At 43.4% G+C, this 15548-nt stretch overlaps 1 protein-coding gene across 2 annotated transcripts; it reads left to right on the top strand.

Moving 5' to 3' along the window:
• Nucleotides 1-5790: 5790 nt before the first annotated feature.
• Nucleotides 5791-15125, top strand: mat1a (methionine adenosyltransferase 1A). Of its 2 annotated transcripts, XM_086121601.1 has the most exons (10): nt 5791-6097; nt 9021-9098; nt 10225-10347; nt 10516-10628; nt 10748-10891; nt 11857-11982; nt 12066-12158; nt 12228-12410; nt 12717-12850; nt 13353-15125. In XM_086121601.1, the coding sequence occupies exons 1-10, from the start codon at nt 6031-6033 to the stop codon at nt 13453-13455; spliced, it is 1164 nt and encodes a 387-aa protein (XP_085977727.1). In that variant the 5' UTR covers nt 5791-6030; the 3' UTR covers nt 13456-15125. The 2 variants fall into 2 exon arrangements, with proteins under 2 accessions (XP_085977727.1, XP_085977728.1); XM_086121602.1 differs by lacking the exon at nt 12717-12850.
• The last annotated feature ends 423 nt before the right edge of the window (nt 15126-15548 follow it).

Here is a 15548-nt window from a genome sequence, read left to right as displayed (position 1 = left end):
CCGGTTGCCAGCCAATCGCAGGGCACACAGAGACAAACAACTATCCGCACTCACACCTAGGGACAATTTGGAGTGTTCAATCAGCCTGCCATGCATGTTTTTTGAATGAAACCGGAGTACCTGGAGAAAACCCACAGAAGTGACGCTTCCTCGTGTCACGTTCATTGTGAGCAGACGTGTTTGTTGTGATTTACGCAAATCTGACTGTTTTTATGTTATTTCTGCATAGTGTATCAGCCCCTAATCATGGGCCAATAAAATTGTTTCGGATTTCGAACAGCCTTCTGGAACGGATTATGGTCAAAAACCGAGATATGACTGTATTCGGTTTGATTCTATGCACTCGCATCTCTTAAATAAAAATTGTTTTTCAGATTCAAATCAGGTTGTTAAACCTCTAATATATAAACGTACGCTCATAAAACTGAACAGTATCATCATTGTGCACCGCATACTGAACAGTGCAGATGTATCTTATAGTGTGTCCGGCGAAGGTATCAGCAATGCAGTATGTATTGGAAATGTAGAACAGTCAGTAGATAGCACTTATCTTTAACCAGAACCAGAAAGAGCTTGTCAGGAAAAAGAAAAATAAGCTCATTCGTAGTCAGTCATTAACAAATAGCCCAGGAACAACTTGTGTAGTCCTGGTTTTTTTTTTTGTGTGTTTGTTTTGTTCCCCCCCCCCCCCCCAATCACCATCCAAGACAAATAAGAGGCGGATCACCTGTTACACTTTCAACGAGTTGTGTCTGGTTTTATCTGGTTCCTATCCGAGGGGGATAAGTGCGCAAAGTCAGAATAATTACTAAAGATCCATTTACAATGCATGTTAAAAGTCTACACCCATGTTAGAATTTTTGTGATATAATCAAGAAGGAGACTAACAAAATCAATTCTAAACGTTTTCCACTATTAAGGTGACCTATAATACGTACAAGTAAAAAAAAAAAGTTTTTATGTGAGCATCCACTTGTTTTTCTTGAATATATCTTAAAGAGGAGGATATGGGATGTGATGATGAGGAAATGGTCCAGAATGTATTGAGAGCAGAACAGAGCCTTGGGCTGTGCAGAGATGGAAGCAGGCGTTGAGAAAAACGGGTGAATGTCCCCTTGTAACTCAGTTACTGCCCTCATGTAATTTAATGTATGCTGTGCTCCACTGCTGTAGAAAAATTGAATACAGTAATTACTTTTGTTCCCTCTTTTTTTTTTTAACTCCCTATTTGATGTTGACTTTGATACTTTTTACAATTAACCGGTTATCATTAGAGGGTTGCAATGATCAGAAAGCTAGGAGTGCAGTTCCATAGTACTGCAAACCACAATCAATATATTGTTACAATAATCCTAATCATGAAAATATGCTAACATATTCCAGACATCAGTCATTATGCTCTCAAAAATGAAATACGGTATATTTCAAATGTTAATATTTACACACCCACACACGTGTATATGTGTGTATATATATACAGTATATATATATATACACACACATACTGTATATATATATATATATATATATATATACACACATACTGTATATATATATATATATATATACATATACAGTATATATATATATATATATACACATATACGGTATATATACAGGTATATACATACATACATACACATACATCAAATCAAAATAGAACACAAATTTTAAATTAAAATGCTCTAAATTACATTAAAATAATATTTTTTTTTTACAAAATATGTTAAAATTATGTGAATATCAATCATCACAAAGACAGCAATTTCACCTCAACATGAATAATATAGTCCAACTATAATCTAAAAATCATAAATCAACATTTTTAATTTTTTTTAAATTTGTTTTTGAGAGATATTTGGATTTGTTTAATCCAAAATATTATATATATATATATATATATATATATATATATATATATATATATATATATATATATATATATATATCCATCCATCCATCCATCCATCCATCTTCTACCGCTTATCCGGGGCCGGGTCGCGGGGGCAACAGCTTTAGCAGGGAAGCCCAGACTTCCCTCTCCCTAGCTACTTCTTCCAGCTCTCCCCGGGGGATCCCGAGGCGTTCCCAGGCCAGCTGGGTGACATAGTCACTCCAGCGTGTCCTGGGTCTTCCTCGGGGTCTCCTCCCGGTGGGACATGCCCGGAACACCTCACCAGGGAGGCGTTCAGGAGGCATCCGAATCAGATGCCCAAGCCACCTCATCTGGCTCCTCTCGATGTGGAGGAGAAGCGGCTCGACTCTGAGCCCCTCCCGGATGACCGAGCTTCTCACCTTATCTCTAAGGGAGAGCCCGGACACCCTGCGGAGAAAACTCATTTCGGCCGCTTGTATCCGGGATCTCGTTCTTTCGGTCACGACCCATAGCTCGTGACCATAGATGAGGGTTGGAACGTAGATCGACCGGTAAATTGAGAGCTTCGCCCTTTGGCTCAGCTCCTTCTTCACCACGACAGACCGATACAACGTCCGCATCACAGCAGACGCTGCACCGATCCGCCTGTCGATCTCTCGCTCCCTCCTGCCCTCACTCGTGAACAAGACCCCAAGATACTTAAACTCCTCCACTTGGGGCAAGATCTCTCCCCCAACCCGGAGGGGGCACTCCACCCTTTTCCGACTGAGGACCATGGTTTCAGATTTGGAGGTGCTGATTTTCATCCCAACCGCTTCACACTCGGCTGCGAAACGCTCCAGTGAGAGTTGGAGAGCCCCGTTTGAAGGAGCCAACAGCACCACATCATCTGCAAAAAGCAGGGATGCAATACTGAGGCCACCAAAACGGACGCCCTCAACGCTTCGGCTGCGCCTAGAAATTCTGTCCATAAAAATTATGAACAGAATCGGCGACAAAGGGCAGCCTTGGCGGAGTCCTACCCTCACTGGAAACGATTCCGACTTACTGCCGGCAATGCGAACCAAACTCTGACATCGGTGGTATAGTGACCGAATAGCCCGTATCAGGGGTTTCGGTACCCCATACCCACGAAGCACCCCCCACAGAACTCCCCGAGGGACACGGTCAAACGCCTTCTCCAAGTCCACAAAACACATGTAGACTGGTTGGGCGAATTCCCACATACCCTCGAGGACCCTGCTAAGGGTGTAGAGCTGGTCGACTGTTCCACGGCCGGGACGAAAACCACACTGCTCCTCCTCAATCTGAGGCTCGACTTCCTGACGGACCCTCCTCTCCAGCACCCCTGAATAGACCTTACCAGGGAGGCTGAGGAGTGTGATCCCTCTGTAGTTGGAACACACCCTCCGGTCCCCCTTTTTAAAAAGAGGGACTACCACCCCGGTCTGCCAATCCAGAGGCACTCTCCCCGTTGACCACGCGATGTTGCAGAGGCGTGTCAACCAGGACAGCCCCACAACATCCAGAGCCTTGAGGAACTCCGGGCGGATCTCATCCACCCCTGGGGCCCTGCCACCGAGGAGCTTTTTAACCACATCGGTGACTTCAACCACAGAGATAGGAGAGCCCACCTCAGGGTCCTCAGACTCTGCTTCCTCCAAGGAAGACGTGTTGGTGGAGTTGAGGAGGTCTTCGAAGTACTCTGCCCACCGGTTCACAACGTCCCGAGTCGAAGTCAGCAGTGCCCCATCCCCACTGTACACAGTGTTAGTGGTGCACTGCTTCCCCCTCCTGAGACGTCGGATGGTGGACCAGAATTTCCTCGAAGCCGTCCGGAAGTCGGCTTCCATGGCCTCACCGAACTCTTCCCACGCTCGGGTTTTTGCCTCGGCGACCACCGAAGCTGCTTTCCGCTTGGCCAGTCGATACCCGTCAGCTGCCTCTGGGGTCCCACAGGCCATAAAGGCTCGATAGGACTCCTTCTTCAGCTTGATGGCATCCCTTACTGCTGGTGTCCACCAGCGAGTACGAGGGTTGCCGCCACGACAGGCACCAACCACCTTACGGCCACAACTCAGATTGGCCGCCTCAACAATAGAGGCACGGAACATGGTCCACTCGGACTCAATGTCCCCCGTCTCCCCCGGAACATGGGAAAAGCTCTGTCGGAGGTGGGAGTTGAAACTCCTTCTGACAGGGGATTCCGCCAGACGCTCCCAACAAACCCTCACAATACGTTTGGGTCTGCCAGGACGGACCGGCATCTTCCCCCACCATCGGAGCCTACTCACCACCAGGTGGTGATCAGTTGACAGCTCCGCCCCTCTCTTCACCCGAGTGTCCAAAACATGCGGCCGCAAATCCGATGATACAACCACAAGGTCGATCATCGAACTACGGCCCAGGGTGTCCTGGTGCCAAGTGCACATATGGACACCCTTATGTTTGAACAAGGTGTTCGTTATGGACAGTCCGTGACGAGCACAGAAGTCCAATAACAAAACACCACTCGAGTTCTGATCGGGGGGGCCGTTCCTCCCAATCACGCCCCTCCAGGTCTCACTGTCATTGCCCACGTGAGCATTGAAGTCCCCCAGCAGAACAAGGGAGTCCCCAGCAGGAGTACTCTCCAGCACACCCTCCAAGGACTCCAAAAAGGGTGGGTATGCTGAGCTGCCGTTTGGTGCATATGCACAAACAACAGTCAGGACCCGTCCCCCCACCCGAAGGCGGAGGGAAGCAACCCTCTCGTCTACCGGTGTGAACCCCAATGTACAGGCACTGAGCCGGGGGGCAATGAGTATGCCCACACCTGCTCTGCGCCTCTCACCATGAGCAACTCCAGAGTGGAAGAGAGTCCAACCCCTCTCGAGAGAACTAGTACCAGAACCCAGGCTGTGTGTGGAGGCAAGTCCGACTATATCCAGTTGGAACTTCTCTACCTCACACACCAGCTCGGGCTCCTTCCCTGCCAGAGAGGTGACATTCCATGTCCCAAGAGCTAGCTTCTGCAGCCGAGGATCGGACCGCCAGGGTCCCCGCCTTTGGCTGCCGCCCAGCTCGCATTGCACCCGACCCCTTTGACCCCTCCCACGGGTGGTGAGACCATGAGAAGGGGGACCCACGTTGCCTCTTCGGGCTGAGCCCGGCCGGGCCCCATGGGTGTAGGCCCGGCCACCAGGCGCTCGCCAACGAGCCCCACCTCCAGGCCTGGCTCCAGAGGGGGGCCCCGGTGACCCGCGTCCGGGCAAGGGAAACTGAGTGCCATCGATTTTATCTATCATAAGGGGCTTTGTGAGCCGTGCTTTGTCTGGTCCCTCACCTAGGACCTGTTTGCCATGGGTGACCCTGCCAGGGGCATAAAGCCCCAGACAACTTAGCTCCTAGGATCATTGGGACACACAAACCCCTCCACCACGGTAAGGTGACGGCTCACGGAGAGGTATATATATATATATATATATATATATATATATACTGTATATATAAAGAAAGACTTTAAACTATTTGGGTTGTAGTCACAAACAGCCTACTAGAACATCTGAACTGGATGTGGGGTTAATGAAAGGCATTTTAAATGGGGGCAGATGTGCGATCATTTGTTGACATCACAAAAACCATTTGAACAGGTGTGCAGAGACTTCACTCCATTCCTGAATTTTCATCCTCACCGGTGGAAATGTATACCGTAAAAAATCTTGCTTGCTCTCCACAAGGAATCTCGCAGCCCACGAGGGGTTAATATGCTATGACCACAAGCACTCGAGCCCTCCCATAGCACCCCCCCGCCCCACCACCACCACCCACCCCCCTTCTCCTGGAATGGACAATCCCACGGATTCGCATGACGCACGCGCGTGTGTGTGCGCGCGTGTGTGTTGGTCCATGTATCTATATAAAGGAACATGTGGACTCGGATGTGGAGTTTAGTAGCTCAAAACTCGTGTTGGCTGCCTCGCTCTCCGTAGAAAAAAAAGACAACAAGCAGCAGCGGGAATATAAACTTATCAAAAGACCAGGACTGCTCGCCTGTGGAAACTGAGGAAATCCTTTCACAAGCCCCCCTGCCCCCTCCCAACCCGACATACACACTGCCTGAAGCTGCCCCCCTCGTAAGCCTTAAAAAAAATATTTTAAAAAAAAAACGCAAAATGGGTGATCTGCCGGAGGACGGCTCGTTTATGTTCACGTCAGAGTCTGTGGGAGAGGGACATCCAGGTGAGCTTCGCATTTCACACGGCATGCTAAAACGTTTTTGGACTTTATTTTTAAAACTTTGTAATTCCTCCCGTGGTTGGCATGCTCGGCATCCCATTCATAGCACATGTGTTTGAGACTCACTCGGACGGACCGCACGACTGAGGGGTTTGGGGAGGAGGGGGGGAGGGGGGTTAGTGTGTAAGATGGGGTGTAAAGTTGCATGAGCAACTTCTAAAAAGATGGTTTTGTGGCGGGCCTGGCTGATTAGGATTTCATTATTTTTGCAGATTTTACAACATAAGACGAAGATAATGACAGTCAAACATACACAAACACCGCAAAAAAATAAAAATCTGCAGAAATAACAAAAAATTCAACCAATAATTGCAAGCGGGGAGTGTGTGTGTGAGTTTGTGCATGTGTGTGTGGTGTGTGTGTGGGGGGGGGGGGATGCAGGTAAAAATGAGCACCTTAAAAAAAAAAAAGATAGTTTTCAGTGGAGCCCTAATTGGATAAAAAACAAAATCTATTTTGGTTGATATCTCCGTTGTTAAGTTAAACAAATGACACCAATTGGACTAAAAAAATAAAAAGTCAAATGCAAGATAAAGAGACCAAAAAATAACAAATTTTATTCATAATGTCTTTTTTTTTTTTTTTTTACTTAATCGGTCCATCAATTATAGGAATTATATCCCGCTTTTAAAAAAATCCATCGTTAGTCGGCCTAGTTTTCAGTTAACATGTTATGGTCTGATTTCCTTCCACATTTTTTTTTTTTACATTAAAAATTACTTAATGATTCATTTGCAATATACAGCACATAAAAGCCAAATAAAAATGGTTTAAGTATCTTTTTTTTAAGGGTTAATCCCTTTCATGCACCCTGTAACCTGATAACATCCACTGTAGTAACCGCTGTCCCTGAAAGGGTTAAATGCAATTGGATTGAACTTTCAAGTTCAATAAAACTGAATTGTACGTCGGGAGAATCTCCCATATAGAAGCTGGATGGATAGATGTAAAGGCCACTGCGCTCATTTCAAGAAAGATGAACACTTGGCTTAGTGCTTATCTCTCCGGGAACTAAAATACATCTACTGTTGGAAAACTAGACCCTTTGCAAGGAAATTGCCTGCTTCATATTTTGAATGTGGCAATCACTGAGCCAATTTTGGCTCCCAAGCCACAGTTAGGAATGTGTGTGTGTTTTTTTTTAATCCTCTTAATATGACAAAAGTAACTTTAAATTTTCAATAAAATCGTTCATTGAACATTTCGGATCTCATCCCTCCAACTTCGCAACCCCGCCTTACGGCAACTCCTCCTCCTGTCAATGTGTCATAATCCTGTCAAAGTCCACGTTGCTACATCCATAATCAGTAAACACCTTGACCCGCTTCACGGATGCGAACATTATATAACGTGGAACTTGAGCTCACATTTTTTTCTTTCTTTCAAGTTTTTGGAAACACAGCAGCATAGATGGTTCACATGCACACACAACTGCACAAAAATGATATAAAATGATTGAATACATAACTTTGCATTATGCCCAAAAATATGATTAAATAACTTGGAATTGTACATTTTGTCCCCTTGATTTTTGAAATAATATACTTTTTTTTGATCATTTTTGTAAATACAGCAAGGCAAGAGAAAAAGAGGTTCGACTTCCACTAATCAACAAATTCTGATGATTTAAAAAAAAAATCAGTAATGCAAATAACTTTTCTAGATTTTTTTTGCAGATTTTTTTGCCCTCATTTTTTCTCGAGTACTTCAGGTTTCAATTATAATAAAAACGTTGATTATATATGTACATATAGTAATATATTTGGTATAATTTATGAATTAAGGTTTAGGTTCATCAACAGATTGAATTATTTTCTGAAACAGCATAGCTATAGCTTTTATAAAAAAATAACTACGTAGATATTTTTAAAAATCAAGTCAAAAATATATTTAAAGGCACACACAGCCGTCGCTGATTAAAATTGTTGACCAGTGTTATTTGCCACAGACCTTCAATCATGCAAAAACGACATAGTTAAATTGTTTTACTTATTTTGGTAACAAAAAATAAAAACATTGTGAGATGGCGAACAGTTAAGTGTACTCAGCCTCATCAGGTGGGACGGACTCCAGATCACCTCCCACCTGCCAACGAGCATCAGCACTGGAGATGATGAACGGATTTTTTGATGTGTGATTTTTATTTAATTTTAATTTTTTTTTTTTTTTTGTGACTCGTGAAGATCAACTAGCTGCTATCAACAAGATTTACTAAAATCTCTTTGTAAACACTATTATAGATTTTTTTTAAATCTGCTATTTTATATAAATATATATAAACAAACACATTGTATCATTGTATGTATATTATGGAATTTATAGCAGTGTGCAGCCTTAGAAGCAAAGTGTAAGCGACAACATCGAGGTCTGCTCTGTTCTCGCAGATAGTCGGATTGATAAATGCACATTTACAAAATCGCTTCAAAATAATATTTTTGGACAATTCCAAATAAAGTAACTCCCCAAAATTAATTTCTGTTCATGGATTAAAAACAACAACAACAATTGAATAGATTTTTTTAAAGTACAAAAAAAATGAGTACACACTTGTGTGTCAAAAATATTTTTGGAGTATGGATGTGTTTACTGTTTGTGCCCCCTCCCCCAAAAAAACAGCAATGCTTTTTCTGATGTAACCTCTCTGTTGGATTGCTTCATCATGTTGGGGGCGGGGTGCACACAAAGCACACGGGAGATGAATAGGGTGCTGAGTATGCCATTGTCCCGCCACGCTGCACCACACATTTCCTCTTTTTTTGAACTTCTCCCGCAGCCACATGCAAAAAATATGTGGACTCCTGATTGATCCGCACTCTCTGACCCGACACTTCCTTATCCCTCATTGATTTGTTTTCTCCCCCTCCAGACAAAATCTGCGACCAGATCAGCGATGCCGTCCTGGACGCGCACCTCAAGCAGGACCCCGATGCCAAAGTGGCCTGTGGTGTGTAAAAATGAAGCGCTCGCAACACTCTGGCCTGAATTCCATCTGGAATGGAGGTCACTGGAATATGCGCGGATTGCATTTCTTTGTGTGACACGGAGATGGACCTTGTGAAGTCGCTGCTGAACAGACGTTGCCACACCGCCGCAATGCAAAGGGTCGAAGTCTGAGCATTTTTTATTTATTTATTTTTTAAAAATATATATTTCTTCAAGATAGTTGTGATAGCGTTCTATTATATTGCGGTTCACCACTCATGCCCGCGCTATCTGGTGTTATTTTAAGTGATTTTTTTTTAACAGTACATTGAACCTGTTTATGGCTCTGCGACTGACTTGTGATCAAGGTCGTTTTACCGCTCCTATATTTTTTTGAAGCAGATTTCAGCTCATTAAAACACACTTAAGCCTAGATAAATATCCCTAATCGCATGTTCTTTCTTACTTTCTCACTGTCAAGATATGGGCGGTCATCATATAACATCACTTCGAGGAAACGAAAAGCGTTTTCCAAACGAGAGCCTAAGCGTGTTTGCTTCAAGCTGCCTGGTTGAAGTTTGCTGTGAAATTGACCCATAAAACGAAAGAGAATGAAACACTGATTATCCAAACACCAACCAAATTATCATTAATAAATCAAGCAAAAGTCCAGTAGCTCAACGCTAACATACAAATGTGACGCGCCATATACCAGCTAACAGGAATTAGCATATATATATATATGTGTGTTGAGGGAATGATAATCCTTCATACAACAGCTAATGTTGGCGGATACAGTATTCATTGAGGACCTTCTCTGCCTCTTCTTCTTGCTCTTAAGCCGCATCTCCTTCAGTAGACTTCAGTGCTGTCTGCCATGTTGTGGCAGAACGTGCTCCTACACTCAAAGCACGCATCTCAAAATTCTTCAAAATCTGTGATGTATCAAGGGCGCAAACAATGAACCGGGATACGCTGGGGGGTTCGCTGGACTTGCTTACAGTTACGCCCTCGCATGTGGGAAAGGACTCCAGAGTCCCCAATTAACTGTTCAAAAACGCCCAGAGAACAGTCAAACATAATGAACACACTCGCGCACGGATGTTAAACTGCCGTACGTGACTGTATTTGTTGAACGTGTTCCGCAGAGACGGTCTGCAAGACGGGCATGGTGCTGCTCTGTGGCGAGATCACGTCCCGCGCCAACGTGGACTATCAGAAGGTGGTGAGGGACGCCATCAAGCACATCGGCTATGACAACTCCGACAAAGGTAATTCCGAGTGACCCAATAAATCATTACAAAGAACGTCACGCAGTTCTCCGCCAATGTCACTAATCCAGACTCGCTCATTCATTTCCCAGTATTTAGCCTGCTAACAGTCAAGCAAAAGGCTGTAAAAGAAAACAAAAATAATCATCTTCACTGTGTCGTTGTCAGGTTTTGACTACAAGACGTGTAATGTCCTGGTGGCTCTGGAGCAGCAGAGTCCGGACATTGCTCAGGGTGTCCACGTGGACCGCAAGGAGGAGGACATTGGCGCAGGAGACCAGGTGGAGCTTTGCTAACAGTTCTGACTTCCCTATCTTGCATGTTGACTTGTGGCATCTGGAAACCATTGAACCAAAACGGATCATCCAACTTGTCTGGATTCAATTTGTGTACGTTCAAGGGTCTGATGTTTGGCTACGCCACGGACGAGACGGAAGAGTGCATGCCGCTCACCATCGTCTTAGCCCACAAGCTCAACTCCAAGATGGCCGAGCTAAGACGCAACGGTATCATCCCTTGGCTGCGTCCCGACTCCAAAACCCAGGTGTTTTTACCCTTTTATTTATTTTACTTCTACTCCCCCAACTTAATTAACCTCATACTAGTTCCACTCTTACTTTCATCACGTCACTATCACAATTTAAGCACTATCATACCATAAGAAAATACCGTATAATTCAAGATAGCAGCGTACTCAGCGTATCAGACTAAATGACAAAAACATAAAAGCAACATTTAAACATTGAAATCAAATACATCATACTCATGAGAGATGCTGATGATTAACAGGAAGGTGTTTTGCAACAAATGTTGCTCTGGTCAACCAATTTGAAATGTGATCGGTTAATCTAACATTCCTATTGCGAAAATAGTTTGAGCTACATTGGCCAGTATTTTGTCACTACATCTGTTTTTTTAATGTTTCTTCTTTCTATTATTATTTATTCAATATTATTAGAGTCCTGGCTTTTGTTTATTTGTTCATAAATGTGTCGTTTTGCCATTTTTATTCTGTATCCTTACGTTTAGAGCTAGCTTACTTCACATCTGTTAGTACCCTTACTATATCATTTGATCTTCAACTACGCATTACTTATTGGTTATTTCATTCATTTATTTATCATTGTTTTCAATTAATATGTTGAAAAAGTGTATTTCACAGAGCTTCAATAGACCTGAATGTGAACTTAGTCCAGTACAAACAAAATCAGAAACTGTTTTCATTGTCAAAATACACACAAAAAATAAATGGCTGAAATCATCCTAAATCACGCCAAGCACGTGTTTTCCAGACAAATGGGTTCAATATATACCGGAATTTATTTCAATTTGAATGATCAACTTGAATAGAAGAACGCTACGTTGGCATGTGGCATCGCCAATCACACGCTCGTAGTAGATAACCGGCACACTTTTATCCGCTTATAAAATCCCTCATACAATCACAAAGTCATAAAAGTGTCAGTAATAAACGAAAGGATGAGCTCACCATTGTTGTCCATCCCGCAGGTGACGGTGCATTACGACCAGAAAGATGGCGCCGTGATCCCCAAGAGAGTCCACACCATTGTCATCTCGGTGCAGCACGACGACTGCATCTCTCTGGAGGAGCAGAAGAAAGTCCTCAAGGAGAAGGTCGGGTTTCGGCTGAGGGGTTTTTCTCACCTGCGCTGTGGATGTGCAGATGTACCGAATCAAGTGATTCACTTTCTTCTCAGGTGATCAACGCGGTGGTCCCCGCCAAATACCTGGACGCCAACACCATCTATCACCTGCAGCCCAGCGGCCGCTTCGTCATCGGGGGCCCACAGGTGACACCGCGAGACCCCGGACCGAGTGCCAACACCGAGCCACTTTGGTTGACTCTTTGTCTTCTACAGGGAGACGCCGGCGTCACAGGCCGTAAGATTATCGTGGACACGTACGGGGGCTGGGGGGCTCACGGCGGTGGCGCCTTCTCCGGCAAGGACTTCTCCAAAGTGGACCGCTCGGCCGCCTACGCCGCCCGCTGGGTGGCCAAGTCTCTGGTCAAGGCCAAGCTCTGCAGGAGGGTCTTGGTGCAGGTAAGCGTCGCCCCCAAAACCACCACCGTTACGTTCAGGCTTGAATTCTTAGTTGTATACAATGCAAGTCAAATTAGGACCGTTTGATAGTCAGTAGTAGGCAGCGCGGTGAAGTCATGGTCTGCACTTTTGGTTCAATAGTTGTGGAGTCCTTCAATCTAATGGGTGCTGCAAACAAAAATGGCTGACTTGCTGTGTTTTTTGGGAGGCAGGGGGGGGGGCATGGCTTCCTGACCTTTTTTTTGTTTAGGTGCAAAATATGTACATTTGTATTTTTGAATTTGGCTACGTGCGCATATCCTCCAGGTCTCCTACGCCATCGGTGTGGCTCACCCTTTGTCCATCTCGTTGTTCACGTACGGCTCGTCCAACAAAAGCGAATCGGAGCTGCTGCACATCGTCAACAAAAACTTTGACCTGAGGCCAGGAGTTATCGTGAGGTCAGTGAAAAGGGAGTCCAGTAAGGACACGTTGTGGTCATTGCTGCCATCAGAGGGCGCCAAAGACAATGGTTTTACTTTTTCTACCAGTAAGTGCCACCGACTGTCATGACTTATTTAAAATTACCATTCATCATTCTTGGTTTGCACTGCATCTTAATGAGGGGAGAAAATTTTAATATCAAAGGTCAAGTTTTGATCCAGCCCTTGTTAGGATATAACAATCTGACCAGCAGTACTTAACCTCGCGTCGATTATTTGAAGAACTGAGCACGGGTTCTATCATAAGTGAGTTGATATTAGTGCCGTACTGAGGAGTCGAGTCCATCTCCATGTTGACCATCTGTCTTATACCGACCCCAGGTGTCCAATGCGCGCATGAAACTTGTGGGTTCCAGTATCCCTAACAGGTTTTAAGAACGACTGAGTTAGTCTTAGCTAACATTGCACGCTGCGGGCGTCGCCTTACTTTCTTGTAACGACCTAAATGATTCTTCTGCAGGGAGCTTCAGCTGAAGAGGCCCATCTACCAGCAGACTGCCACTTACGGCCACTTCGGTCGGCCCGAGTTCAGTTGGGAGGTTCCTAAAAGGCTCGTCCTCTAAGCGCTCCATCTCCTCACAGCACTACGAGAGGACCTGGACCAACCCAAAACCAACCAAACCAAAAGCTGTAGACACATGATGAGCTGCGAAAGGAGGTGTACCGTGAAGGACACCTGATAGGAACAAAGACATCCATCCTATTGAATTGTTGCGCGGTGCTTCTTTGTTTTCTTTTTAATATACGGTACGTATAATCATAAACACCTCAATGCTGTGAAAGTACAACAACCCCCACGCAGGAGATGTTTTGACAACAACTTTTCATGTCATTGCTGCTTCAACCAAAAGCTTCACTTCTCAATCTTTGTATGTCATGTGTGCTGCTGGAAAGCCGGTCACAAGCATCATGGTGCTCCACCAAACAGGTCAATAAAACATCGTTTATGTCATCAGAAGCATGTTACAACCAAACAGATCAAAACAGACACTCAAGACGTGTACTTTTGTTCACTTTCGGGGACCTCTACGCGCCCATGCCATTTCTCGAAACCTAAAAAGCCCCCAAATGGCACAAATGTTCGTATTTAATACCGCCTCAATTTTTTTTCCCCGTGCAGCTGCTACTGGTTGCCAAGTGTGTGTTTTTGCCATGCAATTCTGAAAACAAATGAGTCTTAAAAAGCCCCAAAATGGTACAAATGCTCATTATATTTAACAATGCCCTTAAAAAAATACTTTTGTGCATTTGTAGTGGCAGCCAAGTGCCTTCGTGTCTTGCTTCATAATGTCCTCAATGTTAGCTGCCTTTATTTGGTTTGCCATGTAGTCGGAAAAACAAATAAAGCATAACTTGACAAAAGTCACACAGAAGCTCAACATAATAATGTCCTAAAAAGTTGCCAAGGGCCTTTACTTTTACCATCATAAAAAGCCCCAAAATGGCACAAATGCTCATATTAAACCATGTCCTTTAAAAAAAGTGGCACACCAAGTGTCTGTTTTTGCCATGCAATTCCAACAACAGATGAAATCTTAAAAATAATAATGGCCATGTTTAATAATGTCCTAAAAGTGCCTTTGTTTTAGCCATTTATTAAAAAAAAATAAACTTGCCATATAAGTGCCCTTGATCTTCCAACGAAAAGCAAATCATAAAAATGTCTTTCATGCCTTTGCTTTTATCATGCAATTGTAAAACAAATCAATTGTAAAAAGCCCCAAATTATATAAATGCTGATTATATTTAATAATTTCCTAAAATAGTTGCCAAGTTTTTTTTTAATCATGCAATTCTAAAAGCCAATGAAAACAAAAAAATATATATCTAATTTATTGTCATAGTAGGTTCCTCTGTGCCTGTTTTCAATCTTGCGATCCTAAAAATGAATAAATTATTATGAAAACAACAAAAAGGCACTCACCCTATTCAAAATTGTGCCCAAATGCTGCAAGTGCCTTTGCTTTTAATATGCAATTCTAAAAAAAACATTTTCTCCTTTTCCATGATCTCATTTATTTTTCAAAGTTCTAAACAGGAGAGTCTGCTTGTTTTATGGGGCATTATTATTCCTTTTCTTTGTTTTGTTTTTTTTAAATCATGTCTTAATTCTCTAAAAAGTATTTGACGAAGGGATGAGTGTCCTATCTGCTGTCATAATTTTGTTGGCAAAGTATAGCTGGACTGTAAATAATTAAACCACAAAAAAATAATTAAAGATGTCAATTGTCAACAGAGTCCTGTGTTTTTGTGCAATAAAACGGAGAGGGGGAATAGAAAAAAAACATTTGTAAGGTTTATTTGTTCAACAATAAGTCATAACACACACACACACACACACACACACACACAGTATACAATCGTCAAAATAGAATTTACAACCTCAAACTCTTTGGTTTGCTTTATGTAAGTAACAATAAGGCACGTAGGCAGCAGAGTTGAAGAATTAATATACACATACAGTATATAGATTTAATATTTAACAAATGTGAGGTTTACAGGTTAATTATTCCATAGTCTACTAATGATTGCATGATAGCTTTTGGGAATTTTTAACATGGTGTGGCTTAGCAGCGCAATGAGCTAGCGAGAGGGGAATGTTTTTTTGGGTATTTTTGCATTTAAGCCAGTTTAAAAAAAATCCCCCCCAAAAATC

This window comes from Hippocampus guttulatus, chromosome 10 (assembly GCF_054856545.1).
Source record: "Hippocampus guttulatus isolate MCC_2025c chromosome 10, RoL_Hgut_1.0, whole genome shotgun sequence".
NCBI lineage: Eukaryota > Metazoa > Chordata > Actinopteri > Syngnathiformes > Syngnathidae > Hippocampus > Hippocampus guttulatus.
The sequence above is the reverse complement of the archived record's forward strand: the minus strand, read 5'-3'. Positions and strand labels throughout refer to the sequence as shown.

What these genes read in the sequence shown, in the direction of transcription:
- mat1a (XM_086121601.1), top strand. Translation starts at nt 6,031, where the DNA reads ATGGGTGATCTGCCGGAGGACGGCTCGTTTATGTTCACGTCAGAGTCT. An exon ending in CGATGCCAAAGTGGCCTGTG is followed by an intron (nt 9,099 to 10,224) that starts GTGTGTAAAAAT and finishes CGTGTTCCGCAG; the next exon opens with AGACGGTCTGCAAGACGGGC. An exon ending in TCGTCATCGGGGGCCCACAG is followed by an intron (nt 12,159 to 12,227) that starts GTGACACCGCGA and finishes TGTCTTCTACAG; the next exon opens with GGAGACGCCGGCGTCACAGG.